Here is a 23,058-nt window from a genome sequence, read left to right on the forward strand (position 1 = left end):
TGCAATAGCAAACACAAGGCGAACGCTCATTTAGTACTGGGATGCCCCACAGGTAGAAAACACAAGGCTTGGTGCTGCCTCTCCTGCGCAGCTCCGTGCAAGTTAGCCAGAGCTGCAGCGGGGCAGTAGCTGCAAGGGAATTCAATCCTGACAGGAGAAACAGGGATAAAGATCGATGGAGAAAATTCAACTCTCTTTGGACTGTATTTAAGGATTGAGGACTATATGTACCTGTATGTCTTTTCTCTGTTGGGTTATTGTAAGTTGGAACAAAATTTTAAATATCTAATTTTTGAGAGGGAAAAAAGTCCAGCTGTCTCGTAACTGTTTTAAGCAACTTTTCTTTATTGAGAAACTATATGAAACAGCCACTGTTTCTCCCTTCACGTCATTGTAATTTCTAGAGCTACTGATGAATGGTGTTTACTGGGAACTCTGAATTCTAAGGCCAGCCCTCTTATTCATTTTTGAAATTATGCCTGTTCCTAGAGCATAGGTAATTATTGCCTGTCAGTAAGAGTTAATACTGAAATTGTTACTATTGCCTGCAATAGTAATAATAATTATCATAATTATACATCTGTTCAACTGAAGCAAATATAGTAAAAAACAGGAGTAGGGTACAGTAAAATTTAAGAAACAAATATATCAGTCCATGGATCATTTGACAGGATATAACATCCACTAAAGTAAAGAAATGTAAATAAAATATATGGTTTACATTTTAAAAAAGATGACCCAGGTGCAGCTATGCAGAGGTGTTGAAGGCTTTCAGTTTTGCCCAAGTGGTGGACAGGTGTATTTCCAGCTGTAGGTTTTGGCTTTTTGAAGGAAGTTCCATGCTAGCAACTGTCAGCTCTCTCTGCTCTTCATCAAGCCATTTATTCAGTTGGGTTTTAATGATGTTAGTTATAACTGATTTATGCAATTGTAAGGGGTGTAATTCTGACTTTGTTGGTGTTGTACATCACCATAGGATTTGACTTACTGGATATCACTGCACATCTGCAGCTCACAGGCCTTGGAGGGGGAAGGGGTTCACCTGGGAGCCGTGCACAAGCACATCTGTGTATATTCAGTCAGTCCAATTCTGTTTAAAAACATACAAAAATTGAAATTTCACCTCTGCATAAGGACATGAGGTTTAAATGATCATCCGGCTGGGCTGTCGGTCAGTACTTCTCTAATGACAGGGCTGAACCCACTGGCTTATTTTAGCCAAAAATCTAAGACACACTTAAGCTCCTGCAGCGTCTGTGGGATTTTCTGGCTGGAGAGAGAGATCCAAGTTGGTGTCCCAGTGGGGAAACAATGAGAGGTCACAGCTGCCAGTCTCTCCACCGGGCAGGAGGGAGACCACTGAGCAGCATCCACAGAGCTCAGACCCGCTGCCGCCTCTGCCAGCTGCTCCTCACTGGGCAAGGGTGTCAGGAAAACACAAGGAGAAGTCAGGTTACTGCTCTGAGGATTTGTTTTCAGCAGAGTTAGTATGTCCTAGAAACCCATGTTTGCTCCTGCCAAGCCCCATATGAATTTTTTTTTTTTTTTTTGGTAGCATTAGACTTTGTCAATCTGTCCTTTAATTCTCCTTGTTAGAAAATTGAACAGAGGTACTTCACAGGGATATTGCAAGATTTAATTAACTTTTCTAAACATTTTGAGAGACTAGTGACTAGGTGATAAATAATATAAATGGAAGTTCAATATTAAAAGTTTAGGATTCATTTAGAGACATCTGTCATTCCAAATCTCTACATTGAAACATCCAAGCTACTTTTAAAAATCAAACAAACAAAGGAAAGTCTTTGATTTCTTTAAAGCCAAATGTGTTGTTTCATGTAAAAGGGGGAAAAAAGCAGGGGAGGGGGAGATAAAATGACCTACTCCAGACCCTGGACTCCTAAAACTCAGTCTGCATTCGTATTGATTTTTCAGAGTGCCCTTCTACAAAGTGTCTCCTGCTCTGTGAATCTGTTTTTTCACTTTGCTGCAGCAGCACTAGGGCTGAGTGGTAAAGCTCTTTTTTTAATGGTTCTTTCCCCATCTCTAAAAGGTTCCATATTTGGGGGCACAGCGAATCTTTCTTCCAGAAAAATAACCTTCACAAAACTATATACATTTCAAAAGAAAGGCATATAAAGTCCTTATGTGACATTATTGGTATACTTCTACATTGACATATCAACAGGACACTTTTCTGTTTTTCTTTGTGTTCTAATAATACTCCACTGATAAGGTACAACATGAAAGGCTGCTCTTTAGAAGATTTGAATATAATACTGTGTGGAACAGAAACACAGTAATGCAAATAGTATTTCCAAGCAGAACCATTGAAGGCAGATTATGATCTTTTTTGGAAAGCCTTGTATTTCTCCATATCTAGGGTAATTAGTCACCACACAAGTACTTTGTCTTCTAGACATACTCAGTGTGGATTTGAAATCAGAATCTAGCTCTCTGCCTTTGTCTACAACAGCCAGCATTAAAAACAAGTGAAAATAACAGGAATAGAATTGAAATGGATGTTGCACATAGTTTTATGTATATATTCCATTTTCTGTATCACTGCCATGTTCCAGTGCTACATGGAAGAATTTGAAATTGAGTTGCATTGTTCCTGAGTCTGAGTTATATTTTGCTTTTCAGTCGAGGCACAGTGCTGAGTTTTAGGGAAGTGAGGAGGGTTACAGGTGAAATTTAAATCCATCCTTTTGTTCACAGATTTATTTCTCCTGCTACCAGTAATTTTTGATGGTGATTTAATTAAGTTAACATAGTTTCTATCTCCCCCTGTTCTTGCTTCTTAATTAATTAGTGCTCTGCTTCTGGCTGAGTAGGGACATTTCTTACCAATAGGTCATTTTGAAAGGTAGGGACAGGCAAATCATTTGTAATCAATAATGCTTTTTGCCAAACATCTCTGAGCAGATTGTGAAACCTTTGACATTATTTGAGTATTTTCTGTATGTAACTTCCTGCAGGAACAGCTTTCTGTAAGGGGCAATTGCTGGTGTCAGACATGCAGTGGGGTTTCTCTCCCTGGTGTTGCAGGTCAGGAGATTAAGCAGCACTTTGGGTAGAATTGTCAAAAAGGACAAAAGGCCATAAGGACAAGTTACTGAGGCACCAAACCCATTTTCTAACAACCTATTCTTAGTTCAAAAAAAATCCAAAAGGTAAGCTTTCAGATGCCAATTTCAGCCTGGTAACATCAAGAAGTTTGCCTCCAAAATCAGTGGAGAGAGACTGGCCCACTCAGAGAGGCAATCAGAGCACCAGGTTCTGCTCTGAGCCACCTCCAGAGGACTCTGGGGAGAGGCCAGGCTCCTGTACCTCAAGGAAGCTAGCAAGTATTCATGCTGGGACTAGAGTTATAAAAAGATCTATGCACATAACACCAATTTACAAAAAATAAGATTTACAATTTTAGTGCTACTGAAAAATGGTGGAACCATCTTCAGCTTTAGAAGTGAGCCTTTCAGTGCTCACAATATCTACCTCCATCCCCTTTTTAAAACAGGATTTAGACTAGAAGTCATTTAATTCTCTCTAGAAGTGTATTGGAGCATCCAGGTGCTTTGCTTGCATTTGCAAGGCTGCATCGGTAAGTCAGAGACATTCACTGGGCATGAACACGCAAACCACTGCACTCGGGAGCAAAGCAGAATTGTGCTGGACCTCAGATAATGTGTACAGAAAATACTTCACCCGTGAGACTCTGGCTTCCCTTACTGTTGACCAACAGGTGACTGTTGACCCAAGTTTAGCAACTATGGAGGAAGTGGGAATACATGACGTACATCTCCACAGCATCTGTAGGGGCAGCCAAAACCCAGATCCCTGAGCTGTTGCTGCTCCCCAGAACAGGCAGGATGGAGGCAGACATGCTCCCTTTCTCCACGCTGGTCTTCCTTATAGATATGCATCTCGGCTCCTATCTCTCAGCACTGATGCACCACCCCGGGGTTCCTCCTATGGGGGAGCCCAAGATGGATTTCACTGCATTGAGGATTTGGCTGTTTATCCAGTCTGATTTGCAGCCCAGTGCCCTTAGCTAAGGCAGTCGATCTTTCTCTACAAAAACATTTTAAAGAGGGAAGCTGTAAGTGGAAAATGGTATGAGTCACGGGAGCACAAACTTAAAGCATCCATGCCCTGATGGGATCCAGCTGGCACCAAGGGAAACATGCTGTGGGACATGCAAGGCACCAGAGGGGTTTCAGCCCAGGAAGGAGGGCAGGAGGAAAAACTATTTCCTTTTTATTTTACATTTGAAAACTGAATTTATACCAATTTAAATCTGATGCATGTGTTAGCTTGTACAAGGCTGTAGGTAAAACCCTCATGCCTTCTAACATCAAATCTATATGCAAAAACCAAAACCACACTGCAAGTTAAATTGAAGGTTATTTCTCTTGAAATAGGAAGTTTTACTCCAGATAAGTCTGAAGACAGAGAAAAGGCCAGCAAAGTGTTACACACAAATTTAGAAGATATCTTCAGGATAATTTTCTTCTAGGAGAAGTAAGAATTACTTTAGGCAGCAGTGAGAGGGGTACTATTAAATAAAAATGTTTAGAAGTTATTCTTTGGCCAAAGAGATCCCAGTAGCAATACTCTGGCTCCAGTGAAAGCAGTGGCTGAACAGTGTTTAACTTCATAGAGCTGTGACTTCAGCTCAGCTATCCAGTCACTAGATATATGACAAGTTACTTTCCCCTTATGGTGAATTAGCTATAAATTTTAATCAGTATTACAGTGAATAAATTAGTGACTCTTTTATAAACTCCCCCTTTACAGTTCCTGTAAGCCATAGTTCCCCTAATTAAAGTTCTCATTATGTTGGCTCGACAACCCGCTGAACTGATACAGTGTCATTGCATGTGCATCAAGGGATGCCCCTAGATCATTGTTACTTGACAGTGTACATGGCTAGAGATGCACTGGCTCTTAATTTTTAAGTGAGTCATATAGACAAGAAGTTCATTGGCTGAAATTTAATTTATATTTACATATTTAAATCTCAACCAAAGTTGGTATCATGAGAGCTTCAGAGAGGGAAGCAGGACTACAGTTGTTTCTTATTCAGAAAATATACAGCTTTTCTCTTATTGAGAACTATACCTTAAAAAAAGCCCTCTCCTTAAATATTCCATGTTAAATAAAGTAAGCAGTAACATCCTCCTTTTTTGACAATCAGAGCTAGACATACAGAATTGGATAAGCTCTCTTTATTTGCATGTATCCTCAGCTACTTCCACTTCTCTTTCATATCACATTAATACCTGGAAATGGGAACTGTTTTTATTTCAGGGTAGCAGGTGTTTCCTCCACTGTTACAGGCTCCACCAGTCAAGTCTCTGTCTCATGACACCAGGGATTATTTCAGGGATAGCTAATTTGTCCCAGACCATGCAAACAATCTTCATTACTTTGGGGTCATTGTTCCACATTATGTTCTCTGCCTCTGTGTGATGTAGAACTTAAAGATAAGTGGCAAACTTCACCCTTGAAACCAAGTTCAGTACTGAGTAGGAGGGGCAAGAGTTTAGCAGATTAGCACTATTTCCAGTGAGCATTTTACTCATATAGGTAAACATCTGGTGTAAACGTTACCTGCCCAAGCCACCTCTGTGCTGCACTGAGGCCCCTGCAAGTGGTCAAAATAAGGATGGGTGAGCCGAGTTATTTGCATTTCTCTGCTAAGCAGTGCTAGACTGAGCCACTTCTTCATCTTCCTGAGGCTACAGAGCTCCAGTGCTGTTGCTGCAGGTCTTTGATAAGACCATCAGAGAAAAGGAACTCACTCAGAAAGGAATCCATAGAATTAGGTCCTTGTCAGACATCCAGTCATTTTGGAAATTAATGGAGAAATTAATGGTGATAGATGTTCACTGATCCCCAAACAAGACTAAGCAAAGACACACGTTTGGTTGGTCACCTGTGTTGAAGTAAATATCATTAATGTTCAGGCCTCATCATGGCTGGCACTTCAGCAGATATTCAGACCCTGTCCATCTCTCCCCATGTTGCTGGAGGACTCCCTCCATAGCCAGAATCTACCAGACTGAATAAGCAGCCAGAACTAATTCAGACCATGCTTGAGCAAATTAGTCTAATTATCTAAAAGCCAGGATGTAAAAACTAGAAGGGAGACTCCCTCAGTGGAGCAGACTGGGGCCACTGAACACTAGAAAAAAAATCTCCAAAGAGCAGAAAGGAGGCACTTTTCCACGTGCTGTACCTGGAAGATGACAGAGGACTCAGACTGAGCCGAAGCCTCATGCTGTTGAAATGTTGTGTCAAAGTGCCACTCCTTCTTAAAACCTTTCCTGATGCATATCAGACCCACATTGCCCCAGGCCCAAAAACACCAGAGGGCAGAAGACCAGGGCAGTTCCTATTTCCAGGTGTATCTAGAATAAGAAAAAATAAGTTTTCCCTCCTGCTATGACAGAATTAATAAACCAGAAGGGAGAAGGGTTTTAACCTTGTTAAATATCACACCAATGGATGTGCAGCGTATGGTACAACAACTAACTCTGACAGTGACCTGTGGTATGTAAGCTGGTGCGAGCAGGTAGATACCCCTAAGGAGGCTAATTTGGAGGTTAAAACCAGGCATGACTCAGGCATGTGGGAGTAAGAGAGTAAGAAAAGTGGGAAAAAGCAAGTGGATTTGTCTTTCCAGAGAGTATGATTAATAGGTTCTTTGGTAGTAGGACTGCATAAAAATCTGAGCCTATGTAGTTTCTGCCCTCGGTGTTTAATCAGGAAATATTAGATGCTGGAAGATGGGTAGGGCCGGTCACCAACTCACATACCATTTTACTTGTGAGAGAAGATTAAGTTTCTGAGATACTCTTTGTTTTGATTTTTACCTACAAGGTAGCTTAGGTTGAATGAGTCAGTAAAGCTTATGGTGCTATTGACCTAGGTAAAGCATCAAAATAGCAAGAAATCCAAGTGTCCTTCCACTCCTATTTAAAGTTCTCAGATCAGCTGTTTTGGACCTATTTCTGTGTCTCAATTTTTGAAGCACAGCAACAGAATATGTGGTTTCATTATGGTATGTTCATTACTTGGGTGCTGAGAGTATTCAGCTTCTCAGCAGCTCTACAACACTTGCAGGAGATGACAGAATCTCACTGAGATCTTGGGCTTTACCACCTAAAATAGTTTCATAACATTCCTTGTAGATGGTGTCAGCTGAAAAGCATATTGGCATTGTGTAACACAGAGAAAGAAGAAATTTTCAATACTGTCATTATTGAATTAGTAAAATTGTGATTGACTGAAAAATGAATCTGTAAGATCAAGAGCTGATTATGTGGGGACTTGAATCCTCCACAGTGTTTGAACATTCTGATAAATGTTTTTGCTAGGAAATCTTCAGTGTCAGCTTTGATTAGTTGTACCCCAGCTCACCACTGTAACTATTTTTTCTCTTACTCTCTATTAATCTCAACTACAAAAAGTATTTTTCTCACTGCTGTCACACAATAATTTCTCTCTACATATTTATTTTTTTTTTTTACTATTTTTAATCAGCCTTTTTTCTTTATTACTGATCGTTTTGGTGGTTTATTGGAAAATTAAAATATTTTGTATAAATCACTTCCAGAGCGGGCTAATCAGTGATATTTCATAAACACTGAGAGCATCAGCACAATACAAAAAGTTAATTTGCACAAGGTTAACCCAATGAGCTCTACATTGGTACATTATGTTTAATCTTAATTGGGATAGAGTTATTAATTGCATGTAGTTTTCATTTTCACATTCACATTCTCTTCTGCAAAGCCCACTCACCTTCCTGTCATTTGTAATATGGAACACCTTTTATTTAGGGCAGTTCTCTACAGAGGAAGACAGGGTGCCTTCCTGAAGAGCTTACTCTTTGCACAGACAAGACAGGCTGAAAAAGAGTGGCATGATTTGCCAAAAGTCAAACCACAAGCCATCAGCAGAGTGAGAAGTTGAATCCAAATCATCTGCACCTTATTCCAGTACTGTATCCAGTGACCATGATGCCTCTTAATATGCCGCTGTTCTTATTGTTCTTTCTTTATAGTTCGGGATCGGGTACGATCAAAAATGGAGAGAGATATTTTGGCAGAAGTGAATCATCCTTTCATAGTCAAGCTTCATTATGGTAACTATAATAAAATATAATTCATTTTTGTTCTTAAATTGGTTGGGGAATTGTAACTAAATGTGTTATAATTTCATACAGATACCCCTGCCTACCTGTGACTCTGTCTTTTACTAAGTCTTAGAGGGTACCTGTGTGAAATTCTTAATTTATGTTAAAGAATTTCAGTATAAGAAGGTTTTAGAGATTGCTCCATCAAAATACATTTGTCATAAAGTCTAACATGATGGATTGTGGGGTAGCTGGTGAGTATACATCTGCCAGCCCCCTCACCTGCTGTTGAGTATCATTTTAAAAACCAGAGACTCTAAATTAAAATTATTTTTAATAATCAGCACCAGTCTGACTTTGTATATGTATGTATATGAATGTGGTGTCTTGCTGGAGTTGCCTTCCTCTGCGTCACCAGCTGCCTGAGGAGCCCCATTATTATGGTAAAGGGTCTTTTGAGGACACTTGGGACAGCGCAGGCTCTTCCCTTACACAAACCTGGGAGCTTCTCTCCATGCCTAGCCCTCAGTGACTCCTAGTATCTTGTGCAATGGAAAGCAATATCAATTCATAGGTGCTTAGCATGGAAAAGAATATATTAGTAATGCATCATTGTCTCTCAGCTGATACCATTTTTTCCCATAGTCTAACCTCAATTGCTTAGTTCTATACAGAAATTAAGTTTTTCTGTTCTCAAGGCACTGAAATGACTGGGAAGCTAATGGCATGAATCATACACTGCTAGTCAACGAGATTAATTCTTTGGAGACTTTATCTTGATTCAAACTTCCAACATCTCCATCCTTTTCTAATGCAGCATTTCAAACAGAGGGAAAGTTGTATCTAATACTAGATTTCCTGCGGGGAGGGGACCTTTTCACAAGACTCTCCAAAGAGGTAAGCTGATAGATTTTAACTTTAGAAATGAAAGGCTGTCCTGATTTCCAGAAATCAGATGAAGTTGGTGGGAATGAAAAATGGCCTTGGGAATAGTCCTGCTATATATATATCTAATACAGCTGTATCATCTTGCATCTTTAAGTGTGTTCTTAATAATTGTACTTGAATTATGCCATAGGTAATGCAACAGACAGCATGTGAGCATCACTGTTTGAGAAAACTGCACCACTGCTAAGCCATTCCCATAGCAAAACAGCCTCAGACTCATAGCTCACAAAATATATCTTGGATATGATGAGAAACAGGCTGAGAAATCAATCCTCAATATATTTTGCTCAGGACATGGGCAGAGAACTGCTGGAAAATCACAGCCACTGCCAGCAGAATGAAGAGATGGCCGTAGGTCAGGATTCAAACAGGGCATGAGCTGGCGAGCAGGGCAAGAGCTGTCTCCTGCATTAGCTGCTGGGAGTAGGTCGGAGGCCATGCACCACCCCGGGGCTTGGATGTTGGCTGTCACACCCCTCACTGGCTCTCCTCCTGCCCACCTGAGGACAGCTGCTGCTTCTGTCACCTCCCTGGGCTCCCATCCCTTCCCTGTCCTCCACAGCTCATGCCCTGGGGAGATGCTGCTGGAGAAAAAAGCAGCCGGGAAACAGTCCAAACTTGAGTCTCCCTAAGGCCCATAGAGAGCAGCAGCAGCAGGTTTTCTGGGTTCATTTAGTGCTTGCCTGCATCTCCAAATATCTCCTCCAACCAGCTGTCTGTGTTGCTTGAAGTAGTGTAACCTCTGGCATTTAGCCGCAGAGAGGGTCCTGCAGGCAGTATGGGGGGCTCTGGCGAGGCAGCCCTGCCACTCCGAGGGCTCCTCTGCACCCCAGTGTTCTCTGTCACCAACGTGATGTCCCCAGCCCTTGGTCTCTTTCTGGGTTTTGGGGCCAGGGGTGCCAGCATCCACCTAACACACAATCTTTACAGATTTAATAGGGACCTTTTAAATGCCATCTTGAGGGGAAGCTCCGTTTGCTCTGCCTGGTTTGGGAAGTAACTGATAGATCCCCCATCCAGTTCCTGGTGTGGTGACATGCTGCGGGCTGCTGTGTGTACCACAGCTTGGATCCCAAGTGTTTGCTTTCAAGGCTTATTTTCTAAAGTGTGAAGACATTAGCAACAAGTTAATTACACTGCTGAGTAATGATACTCTCATCAGTACTTAGTGCATGGCAGCAGTTATTTTTAATACAAGGAAAAAGATTAAAGAAAATAAAAGTGTCCTTCTGCTATCGTAATGAAATTAGGCTTTGTTAATAAGGCAGCGTGCTGCCTTAACAAGGGCTTCTCTGGCTTCATGAGAGAAGAGAGAAAAAGTGATTCTTGCTCACAGAGGGCAGTTACCTATACAGCTCAATCAGGGACCTTGAAAGTGAAAGAGAACAGCTCAGATTTTGGACTCCCTTAAAACTTCACATTTTCCCCAAAGTTTTTCCAATGCAGTCTGCTGACTTCTCTGCTTCATACAATCAAGAATGAATCCTTTTAACTTGACGGTCCTTTTACGTACTTCTGTTTTCAGTATTTGCAGCTCATGTTGTCTACCTACACTTTGCAGCTGTTTAGTGGTAAGATATCGCAAGGGAAAAGATTATGGGAAAACTTGTACTGCTTGCAATTTGTTAATTATGGACTTAGTCCAACAGTATTCATTTCAGTGGACTTTCAGTCAGATTCCGTATACTACAGCATATGTGCATGCAAAGCTTGTCTCTCTCTTGCTCTGAGACATCTGACTTTAACTAGATGTATATGTATAGATTAGATTTCCCCTGATTCTATTGGTTTAATCTCTTACCTACAGTATTTATTTTAAACCTTATAAATTATTTAAATTTATTTTAATAACTAATGCAAATATTATATTCAAACGAATTAAATTTTTAGTCAGAGTTTTTGCTTGTGTATCCTTTTTCATTCTAGACTTTGCAGTGGTATTCTTAATTGAATTATATGACATTTGTTCTCTGAATCCTCTCTTTTTTTCTCTCAGCCTTCTGCAGCTTCTCAGAGCACTCAAGTATTGTGACTGCCCCTTTCCAAAAGCAGAGACTTAATTTTAAAAATAAGCTCAGCAACTTCTACTGTAGATATTTACATTTATATATGACATGTAAATTTGTATTGAGCTGACTCATTTTACTTCTGTCGTACATAGTATTCACAGTTGCATATCCAAAATATCAGCTTCTCTTTCTGCATTATCGCTGTACATATTGAAATTTCATTAAAGACAAATTAATAACATCTGGGATATAATGGAAGTTGAGCCAAAGGAGTTTCTTGCCATCAGAGTTTTTTTTTTATTACAGAAGTTTCTTCCTACCTAAAACAGAGCTTTCAGTGTTAGTAGTATCTATATCTGCTACAGAAAAGAAACAGCTGCCCTCAGTTTAGACCTCATCAGGGCCTGGATGTTAGACAACACGTCACTGCTTAGGGCATCTGCGCTGAGAACCCTGGATGCACAGGGTTTACAGGGTTTTAAATCCATCTCTGAGTCTCTTCATGCTGTGTATTCTGCTCAGATTTGGAAGCATTCCCCAGAAAGGTTACCCCATATTATTTTGTGGAAATTTGGTAACCAAATGCCGAGATTTTAGCAAATTAAAAAATATTAAAACAATAGGGGCTGGCTGCACTGAACATATTGAATTTTGCCATTCATTTCCAAAGGCTAAGGAGTTAGAACCTTATTCATATTATTGCAACATGATGTCATCTAAACAGATCAAACAGACAAATGATAGCAGCATGTTTAAGAAACAGAAGTACTCAACAGTTTGTTTTATGAGAAGAATCTGGTAATAATTGTTAATGTGAGCTCAGACAAATTATGGAAAATTGAACCTGATATGATGGTCCTTCCAGCATTCCTGAGTCAGGCAATTCCTTCCATGTCTGTTTAACGCAAGCCAGTCCACTGCTGTCCGGTGAATAGACATGTCCTTCTCTTCCTTCTCTCTAGGTGATGTTTACAGAAGAGGATGTGAAGTTCTACCTAGCTGAGCTGGCCTTGGCATTAGACCATCTCCATGGTCTTGGAATTATTTACAGGGATCTAAAACCAGAAAAGTAAGTTAATGAGAAAGAGCAAACTGAAGTGTAAATATGTGAACTGTTACATCTTTTCTGCTCCTTGTTGTGCTAGTAAGTCAAAAGGTATCAGAGGCTCTGCCTTCCTTCTTGTATGTTCAGCCTTCCATCTTGGGGTTGTTCAGCCTGAAGAAGAGAAGGCTCTGGGCAGACCTTATAGTGGCCTTCCAGTACCTGAAGGGGGCCTACAGGAAGGCTGGGAGAGACTTTTTTCAAGGGCAGGTAGTGCTAGAACAAGGAGTAATGGCTTTAAACTGGAAGAGAGGAGAGTTAGATTAGATATTAGGAAGAAATTCTTCACTGTGAGGGTGGTCAGACACTGGAACAGGTTGCCCAGAGAAGCTGTAGATCCCCCCTCTCTGGAAGTGTTCAAGGCCAGGTTGGATGAGGCTTTGAGCAATCTGGTCTAGTGGAAGGTGTCCCTACTCATGGCAGGGGGGTTGGAACTAGATGATCTTTAAGGTCCCTTCCAACCCATATCATTCCATGATTCTATGAGACTCATTGTACATGAGACCCTCACCATCAGGAGTAGGGTCTTTCTGTCATATCCGTTTAGTATAAGGCCAAATACTGTTCTAGTATGACATGGCCTCTGTGTGCCTGGCCTTCAGTTTAGCAAATGATCTCAGCATGGGATTCAGATCTCTGTGCCTTTGACTTCAGAAGCACTGTTTTCCATTTACAGCATTTAATTTGGTCTTCTCCTTGGTGTGGTATGAACTGCTCAAAGCTGCTCCACTTCCAGCTCATACAAAATATGTTGTGGCATCATTCAGTTATTTATTGTAGCTATTGTTTAAAGTAAATGAATATCTCTGAAAACTAGTGTGCATATTAGCTCATGAGACATGGTAATCAGGAACTTAAAAACATTCGTATTAATGGTCAAAAATATTTTCCCAAAAATTATTCTTGCTTATACTTGCAGCTATTTTCTGTTCCTAATGTGGTGCTATAGAGGATTTTCCTTTCTCTTTTTTCTTTGCAGTATATCAGTAGACTAAATGACACCTCCAGTACTGTCACAGGGAGTGACGTGATACTGGTTTTATTCCATTTCTCTTGCCTGGTGCTTTGCCAGCATCTTCTGTGACAGCTCCAATAAAACAGGCTGCAATATTTCAAAGTTACCAGCCTTTATAATGTAATGGTCTCGGTCATTTAAAAAAGATGACCACTGAGAGCAGTCTGCTCAGCTGTTGTTTACACTTACATATAACAGCAGAGAAACCTTTTTCTTCTGTGACATGGAGTGCAAAAGCATGCAGCTCTTTCTTTAAATTGGAGTGCTATTACCTACATACTCATGGACAAAATAAGAGACTAAGAGTAATGGAAGGTGAACTTTGTAGATGAGAAGTTGAAGAGAAGGAGACTATCTACAACACTGTACTATGTAATTTAAACTATAAATTCAATTTTATGAATGAATTCTATTTATTTATGAATTTTATGTTGTTTTGGCTGCAACAGCAATAGTGGTAGTACTGTATTAATTCATACAGATGTACATACCAGAGCTCTCAGTCCTTTAGGCTCGAGACCCTTTCAGAGGTAACCGAAATTTGCAGTCTTGCCTGTTTATGCAACCAAAACTGAAACACAGTCTTTGGCAAAGACAGGAAGTCATCCTCCAAATTAAATCACTGGAGGGATGAAGGTACAAGTTTGTCACATAAAATTAAATGCAGGTATGTATCAGTCACACCGTTGCTGCCACTGCCATGTGCTGTTGCATCATCTGCCACCAGCTCTTTGGATTCAACTTAATTCTGAATTGCTATTTTATTAATTCAGCGTCAACAAAATGCACATTATAGAGTAACTCCAATTATAGGTTTTCAGTTTTAAATTTTGTTTTTAGTGAGAGTTAGTATGAATCACACACTACTTTTCTTTCTGGTGTTAGAGGAAGCTGTTTTTCAAACTAACACATGATATATGAAGCTGCTATTAGAAGGTATCCAAATATGAACCTATATATTCAAATATAAGTCACGGTGCTGTTACATTTATGGGCACACGCTGTAATTTTTTGCTTTAGGAGAAGTTAGAAACCCAGGAGAATATTAAGTGCATGTCAAAACTATTCACTGTATTTGAGATACTGAGAATGTGATTTTTCAGAGTTCTCAGCATTATATGTCACTTTGTGTTTCAAAGCACATCTCTCACTGACTTCAGTTGCAAGTGAGAGCACTGCAAGTTCTGCAGACCAAACTGCAGTGTCTTAATTCAGGGATCAGTGAACTGAGAAATTAGAGCTCACCTAAGAAAGGAAGGTGTCACTGATTTGCCATTGTCACATAGAAACATGTCAAAAAGGCAAAGATAGAGCCCAGTTTCCTGTGCATTTTTGTCTGACTTGAGACCAGCCAGCCATCCCCTTCACAGTGTACCACTCTAGTAAAACTCCCAAATATTATCTGTTCTGCCAACTGAAGCAAGGGTTCTCTGGAGGAAAACAAAAAGTATCATTATGTAATTAAAGACCTTCATGCATACAGTGAGATCACTGAGTAAAGTTAAGGTGGCAGCCCTCATTCTGGTATTTCTTAACTTCTGATTGTATGGTCTGTGGTCTTTGATGTATAATTAACTAGGTACCAGTGGTACAGTTGAATCTGGATACAACTTTCATAGTATAAATTTGCTTTGCATGACTGTAACTACTGTTGTACAGGAAGGGGAATCACCCAGACTGGTATAACTCAAGTTCATACCTGGGGATAAATCAAGGCATCTGTCTGATTGAAAACCATATCCTTTAAAAATAGCTTTATAAGTGCATAGCTTATGTATACCCATGCCTAGGAGAGCAGACTGTGACAGCCTATGATTTCACTGTAACTTTTGGAGTGAAAAAACAGGTACAACAGAAAAAAAATATTCATTCTGAAGGGAAAAAAGTGATCCATTTTTAAGTTACATCTGGGAAATGATGGCTTTCTAAATGAGACAATAGAACCATCCCAGGATGTTCTCAGCCTCCCCTTGCTCCTGGGCAGGGTCAAATATGTGAAGGTCATTACAGGTATGTTGCTAACCTGTTAAAATAGCTGGTGGAGACCACATGGCCTCCATAGGAGGCCTCTCAGCAGTGCTCAACCAGTTATAAATCTAGAAATTGCTCCTGATAGCTAACTTTAAATTTCTTTACTGCAGCTGCAGGCCATAGCTCCTTGGCCTGTCCTCCTAGACTCCCCAGCCTGCTTGTTCTGCTCTCAGCAGCAGCCCTGGGGGATTGCAAGCATGTCTGTGTCCCCAGACCTCTCTTCTGTTCCCGAAACAATCCAGCCACCAAACTCTTCTTCATCAGTCTTCCTAGGCATTTGGTGATTCTCATTCCTTCCCTTTGGTTTCTCTTGATCTTTATCTCCTTTGTAGTGCAATGTGCAGAATTCTGCATCCTCAGAAGAAACATTACCAGTCTGATTAGAGCGCAGAGTTTACTCTTAACAAATTTACAGAACTAGAGATAATTGAATTTGTTTATAATTCCCCAGTTCTCTCTCTCCCTCTTTGTTAAAAGATAGGCACTGCATTTGAAATTTCATTGTTCAGTGCTTTTGCTGTCCTCCAGAAGCTACCAAAAGTAACTGCTAATAGGTTTGAGATTGCTCCAGTCAGCTCTGTAAGTATCCTAAATGAAGTTCATCAGATTTTTTTTGTCAGTCATGACTACTTAGAAAGCAGCACTGTTCAGACCACTTGAAAGAAACTTCAGTGCATTAAAATTTAAGGTTTAACATTTTTTTAAGATTCTCTGAACAAAAATCCATGTTAACAGTCCAAAGCTATGAATTAATTTTAAGTGCAACCAGCGTATGTACTCTGGGAGTTGTTCTAAAGTTATCTGTAATTACTTCAAAAAGGCAAGCAATTGAGTTTTCTGGTTAAAGTCTTATTTAGAACAAGCAGATGCTTCTTCCCTTAAATTATTGCAGCCAAATTCTTCTCCTTGAGTTATCTTGAAAATTTCACTAGCACCCCTTGTGGAACAAGGTACTGTTCAGTCACGCGGAAACCCATGGAGTTACTTAGATGGTGAGGCATGTTTCTGTTTAAGAACTGCAGGATCAAGCTATTAAATGTGATAAATATACCAAGCTAGAAAAATGAGAACTTATTATAAAGTAGTATATGGTGCATATGTTATTTCTTATGCTGTGGTTTAAGGGTAGGAGTGACTTAGATGTAACTCTACCTTCTGATTATGCACAGAGTTTTTTATTTATTTTTACCTTTTCTGTCTCCAGGTACCTAGATACAACTTGATACGATTCTGTTGTAGGGGCTTTGATTAACAAGGAGTGGTTTACATTGTAACGCCCTCAGCTGTCAGTACAAAAGACAGCTCATATAATTGCTTATGTAACAACTCCTGAATTGTTGACCTGTCTTTCAAAAAAACAAACCAACACTGCTTAATGCAGCATGTTGCAAACCATGGCTATTCATTCATGAACATAGCTGCCCTGTGTAGAGAGGGAAGATCTGAGAATCAGTAAAGGATGAAGACTTTTAGTGGAAAATCACCATCATCTTCCATCAAAGTAAGCCATCTCTTTTGGGGACTTTATGGTGTCAATTGAAACTACAGCAGAGATGAGTTTGGCAGAAGACTGTTCAGCATGGTGAGATAGTATGGGATAATGCAAACACTGAAATGTCACAAAAGATGGACAGTTTGTGAGAATCTTTATGTCTTTGGGAGATATTGGAATACCTTACTCTGTCTGGTACCTTCATAACAAAGTTTGCAACACGCTTTACGAAATTTCAGGTTTTCTTTCCAACCTGAAATTTTAGCTACAATTTCTGAAAAACATAAAATGTGGGTTGAATTTTCTGCACAATTGAGCTGGCTTGGAAAGAAACATAAATCCTCAAAAAAAACCCCAGAGTTCCAGCTTTAATAGATTTGGCAGAACCTCATGATGATTTGGGTATATCGGAGTTCAAAGTCAAGCTTGAAGCACATGACTCAAAATTAAAAATAAAGGAGAGAGAAATGGGAGAGAATTGCTATGGCCCTGATTTAAGAGTCACTATAAAATAATCTTTGCAACTAATAACAAATTCTCTTTATCCCTGTGCTAAAGTTGCAGCAAAAAAAACTACTAAGGGCGGTGCAGTCCTAGCTCTACTGTGAGCTTCTCCTGTAACTTGGAGTATGCCATTCCCCTGCTACTAGCTTAGTTTCACAGCCTCTAATGTGGAGATTTTCAGTCTTATTTTCTTAAGGCATACTTTTAAACTGAGGTCAGTGAAAGCAGTTTGAATGTTTGTTGGGTGATTCTGAGGCTAAAATTTTGTTATTGTTTTGAAATAAAGGAGAGGTTAACAATGATAGTATTCTGTAAGCACACCCAAACCTTAAACTGGACAAATAAAATGGAAAAATCTTGTAGTGAAAGGTTATCACTCAGTGGGATTATAGTCTAGTTTAACATTTAAAAGTAGTCTGCTTCTTATGTTTTTTATAATTTCAAAACACTGATTTAGAAGAAAGATTTTTCTCAAGCCTGAACCACATTAACAACTTCTGGTTCTTTTTTTCCATTCTGCAAAATAATACTAGTTTATTTCAGATTAGCTGATCCTGCAAACCATAGTTAAAGTAAATTGTTTGTCACAATAGATTTTCTACTACTGACAGTTTGGAATAAAGAGGAACTGTAAAGTGATAAAGATAAAGAAAGGCAGAAAATATGATGAGAGAGTAAGTTTGCTTCCACAATCAAAGGGAAACCATTTGCCTGTTGTTGTAATCCAGATGCTTAGAAGCAGGTACATTGTTCTTTGCTTCTTAATATCACTCAAAGCTAATTCGGTGCAACAATTATCTTTTTCTCACTGCTAGAATTTTTTTTTTTTTTTTTTTTTTTTTACATCAAACAATTTTCAGTTCATGACCATAGCATTGTATGTGTTGGTAGATGGCAAATGGGGAAACACCCAGCTGTCCAAAGCATACTGCCGGGGGCTGAAGGCAGCTGAGGGCATCACATAAGGGTGATTAGTGAACACGAGAGAGAGGAGGGAACTGTAGATCAAGTTTTAGGGGATATGAGATGCACATCCATAGGAAATCAGGACCCCTTCACTTTTCTGCTCATACAGACATTCAGTGTGAGAAAATCTGTCATATGCTTCAGGCTCACTTAACCTAAGACAGCTATTATACCAACACAGCTAGGTTGGTATGTCCTCTATCCCTTTAATGAGCGTAAGGTATGAACCCTCTAATGAAGGCAAAGGAATGACAAAATATATGGTATACACAGAAAAGCAGCGTGGATTTTCAATAGGAATTCAACGACATATAAAATCAATGTTTCTGGGGAAAATCCCACACCCTTTGAATTATTCACAGGGGCTTCCTGGGTATGGGGCAGAATTTTAGGTGATTTCTGTGGGCTGTACTCCCCCTTGACATTCTTCCAGAGCCAGGTCTGTGGAGTTCATATATTCACCTCATTTCCACACTGGCAGATGTTTTATTCTCTTCTTCTGAAGTAGAAGCCTCTTGTTTAGGGATTGTAGTCACAAAAATACATTTAAACTTGTTACAGGCTAGTACTTAAAAATTTTGCCACTTTGAGAAACCTGGGGAGAAAAAAATAGAGGTAAAGATGCTTTTATTGAGAAGAAAAAGCTTTAATTATTGAACACAAAGTAGTGACTCAGCTGCTGGCCTTTGATGAGTTACACAATAACAGTCAGTTCTAAACACACAAACGAATGACAGAAGATCATCTCTTTTCAATTAGTTTCAGTACAGGCACAGCCTTTCACAACAGTATAGCCCAATGTGCTTGTTTCAATTCTGTCTTATTTTCTTCCTGAATAATTGGATTAAAGTGGCTCTCTAAGAGAAGGGGAATATAAAAATAGCTGACACCTCACTAGACCATTTTGAAAAGAGAAATACTCTAAATCTAACTAGAACTGAAGAAACACCACTCTCATTACTGTGTCGATATTTATAGGCAGAAAATTTACCAAAAAATAATTATTTTTCCATTTCAGTGTTCCTTCTTGTTTCCACAAGAACTAGCAATGCTTTTTGTGAACTACAATCATTTTTATCACAGAAATATTGGAGTGCCTTTGTGAGAATAAAATATGTTGGCAGGTGGCAAACATGAGAACACTTGAACTTGGCTTCCAGGCTGAATTTTCATTTATGCTTCCGGACAGAATAAATTAGCAGGGGCCGAGATCCATGCAGTTAGGCTGTGACTAGTCATTAAGCTCTATGATCACTTTTATTACTTCAGCATGAACATATCTACCTTTGGAGTTAATTTTAGGTCCAGTGAGTCCAAGCCCTGATTATTTGTATGCTCGCCTTTCTTATTATGAGAAGAGCAGAAAACCTGTAGCTCCTTCTCCTGCTGGAAGCAGATACTCTGCAGTTGTTGGCTTTGAACACTCTGTTCTTTCTGAGCTCAGTTTGCATGCCCATCCTGAGCATGCTGTGGAGCAAAGAGGAGGTTCACTGTGCAACTGCCGCAGGCAATGTGTGCTTCAGACGTGAGATTAGACAGATGTTTGTGTCATATTTGAGTCTTGCATATCTCCTTACCTGTCTTAAACATGTTTTATTCATGTTTGCTAAACTGCACTCTGTCACTGCCCAATGAGTGAATGTTTCCTTTTTTGATTTACAGCATTCTTCTTGATGAAGAGGGCCACATTAAGATAACAGGTACGTGAGGAACAGAAAACTTAATGTCTACAAGCTGATTTATTTTCTGCAGTATGTTCCATGCATCTTAATCTTTGCTTGGAAAGAGTTTGCTTACAAAAACTTAGAAGCCAGAACAGTTTGAGTGTCAGGTTTCTCTGGCAATTCATCAAGCACCCGTGCTACACAGAATATGGAGATCATAGCGTTTTTTTGGTAAAATTGTACTTCTGACTAATGATGTGAAGCGTGCAGGCTTGGCTGCCTACCACCATGGATGGAAGGATGCTTCCAGTGTGACTGCTTAGTCTTGATTAAATTCTTTCTAAATTATCACTGTACAGAGATCAACTGGAAAGACATTCCTTTGCTACCCTGGAGGTGCTGTCTGGCCATCATTTTCACTTTTGTCCATCTGGGATTATTACTCCTAATGCTTTGGTTATCTGAGCAAGAATCTCATACCTGCATTGTCTTCACCAAACCTGAACTGTGTATTTCTGTCTATTTAAACCCTTCCTTCTGCTTTGGGCCACAACCTCACTCTGAGCAGAGAAAATTACACATCTGCTTTCACAACGTATTACCAAAGGCCAACCAGACATTCCACATAGGTAGGGCTTCAGCACACACATGCCTGTGGCCTTCCTGCATGCGGAGACAAGGCTGCTTCTTTGGCTGGTTGGTGTGTTTTGTTTGAACAGTTTAAGTGACCAAAAATGTAAATAAGACCTGACAAGTCTTTTTTGTTTCAATTTATTTAGATTTTGGTCTAAGTAAAGAAGCCATCGACCATGACAAGAGAGCGTACTCATTCTGTGGGACAATAGAGTATATGGCCCCAGAGGTGGTCAACCGACGAGGACATACACAGAGTGCTGACTGGTGGTCTTTTGGTGTACTCATGGTAATGGAAAAGTTGTGTGTGTTTGTTGGAGGGGTGGCTATAGGAGTGATCAGATCCCTCAGATGAAAAGTACTGCTTTCAGCAATTAAGGGTTGATGGACAAATAAACGTGTAATGATTGCTTGATTGTTTTCATTGCATCAGCAGTAGGGAACCAGCTGTTCCTGGCAGTATATGAGGTAGCATTTGGCCCCAGATTCTCTCTGTTCCTTCTCACAGTCCTTCACTGTCTTGGTTGATTACCATAAGCCATTAATATTTCTGCTCCACAGAAACAGGGAACAATTTCTGCTCCACTGAAACAACAAGCTCAGAAGAGCACAAGCATTTCAGAAGAAACATCTGCCTAGTTACTAACATGGTTCCTGCTAGGAAACGATTCCCCAAGCAGCGATTTTCAGATGTTAGGGACATCATCTTAAAAGAAACTCAGAAATTTCCACTTTTTCTCTGCAAAGTATAGGTTAAAAAGGACACATTTTAGAGGACACTCTGAATGTTTCACAGGACCTTGGTGGTTCTTTTGACATTCATCTATCTTCCTCACATCAGCATTGCTGACTCTTGTTCCACTAATGAGATTCAAGTAGTTTTTGGACTGGTTATGGATTTCCCGTAGTCTTATTAGCTGGTGGGAGACTGTCACTCAAAAACCTCTCTCCATCTGTCTCCAGTTAAATGATGGTGTATTTGGTGTATAGATTGTTTTTTTTATCTGCTAATGAACTTGGCTCCTTTCCCCATGCCATGTTTTTTGATAGGCTTTTTTTTTTTCCCCCCCTCCATCTCTCTTTTCATCCCCTCCCCCAGGGATTCAGTGTATTACAATTAGAAAAGATAAGAATCCATATAAAGGACATGAGTTAAAGAGAGTAAAAATCTGTAAGCTAGTGCTTTAAGCCTTTGAGTGCTACCAGACATCTCAGAGAAAAATAGCTCTAATCAGTTCAATCTTTTTTCTTTTTTAATGATTAACTGATTGGGGCAGAAAAGGGGTATTCCATACACTACGAGTGTGGGAAGATTTTCTGATGCTTTCACTCTGCTCGTTTCTACTTGTTTTCCTTGGTCTGTCACTTGTATGTTCTATTAGGGAAGCTGTTTTTCTGCCAGTCTGAAAAAGTGAAGAGAATTAAATGGTATCCAAATGATTTATTAGCATTTCTCTCTAAGGAATTTGCAGTATGATGTGAAATATACAAAAAAGATATACCAGTTGGTGGAATATGCATGGATTGAGGGGAAGTTAATGTGATAGTATTATTTTCATACCTAAAATTTTTATCAAAAGGGGGAATATATTAGGCAGATAGTGAATAAAATGGCCTGTAACCTATCCATCAGAAGAGCAACCAATGTCTTCTCTGTTCTGTTCTCTGAAGTAGAATTAATACTACAGTATGAAGAGTTGGATTGTGCTAGCAGCTCCTTGCCAACCTGCATTGACCAGGGCAGGGACTAGTATCAAACTGAATGATCCTCAAATGCAACCTTAAGTGAGGCATGTTGTGGTTATTACTGTCAAAATGAACTTATCTGAAAAAGACTAAATTCTGGATTTGACTTATTAATTATGTTATTAATTATTGTATTAAATATTATGCAGTCGGGGGTTTACTCTAAACAACAGTGAAACTTCATTTACCACCAGCTGTCTTTCACACAGGCCACAGAAATAAAACTCTTATCTGCTCTATTCATTTGCAGCTCTGTTTGAATTACTTTATGGTAGCTTAGTATGTGTCAATGGATATAGTTATACAAATCTTGAAATTCACCCTTTCCAAGAATTCCTGAGGACAGTACCTGCCACTCATTTAGTATGTGATGATGACTGATGGGACCCAGTTAAAATTTTGTGCTGGTGAATTTATGTGGTTTATTATGACCAGGCAGATTTCATTTTCTGCCTTCCTGCATCTTATTCATTGCATTAGAGATTTTGGATAGGACATATTCTATGAAAGCTTTGCATCAAGATCTGCATGAACAAGCAGTTGACGTAAATTGTTAAAAAGTTGTGTATACAGCTAATAACTTTTCAACTGCACTGCAAGAACCTTGAAGCCCATACTGTCATCTCTGAAGCCCAGATAAACTGGTCTGCATGCCATAAAATGTACAAAATTTTTGGAAGGCTTTTCGAAGTGGTGGTTTTGTAGTTCATCAGACTAGGAGATTTACAAAGCCGCAGACCTCATGGAAGTTGTATCTGTTTCAATTCAGGAAAAAAAACACTGTACACCTTCAAGAGTCATG

General features: G+C 39.6%; 1 protein-coding gene across 1 annotated transcript in view; it reads left to right on the forward strand.

Moving 5' to 3' along the window:
• LOC114818515 (ribosomal protein S6 kinase alpha-2-like) overlaps positions 1 to 20,799 on the forward strand; it is a gene marked incomplete at both ends in the record, with an annotated part of 41,350 nt that extends 20,551 nt beyond the window's left edge. The window contains 5 exons of the mRNA XM_029084686.1: positions 8,075 to 8,155; positions 8,964 to 9,043; positions 12,066 to 12,172; positions 19,876 to 19,913; positions 20,657 to 20,799. Of these exons, the coding sequence (XP_028940519.1) occupies positions 8,075 to 8,155; positions 8,964 to 9,043; positions 12,066 to 12,172; positions 19,876 to 19,913; positions 20,657 to 20,799 (449 nt within the window). The remainder of the gene's footprint in view (positions 1 to 8,074; positions 8,156 to 8,963; positions 9,044 to 12,065; positions 12,173 to 19,875; positions 19,914 to 20,656) is intronic.
• Between the last annotated feature and the right edge of the window lie 2,259 nt (positions 20,800 to 23,058).

The sequence above is a fragment of the Antrostomus carolinensis genome, unplaced genomic scaffold (genome assembly GCF_000700745.2).
Source record: "Antrostomus carolinensis isolate BGI_N321 unplaced genomic scaffold, ASM70074v2 scaffold9544, whole genome shotgun sequence".
Lineage (NCBI taxonomy): Eukaryota > Metazoa > Chordata > Aves > Caprimulgiformes > Caprimulgidae > Antrostomus > Antrostomus carolinensis.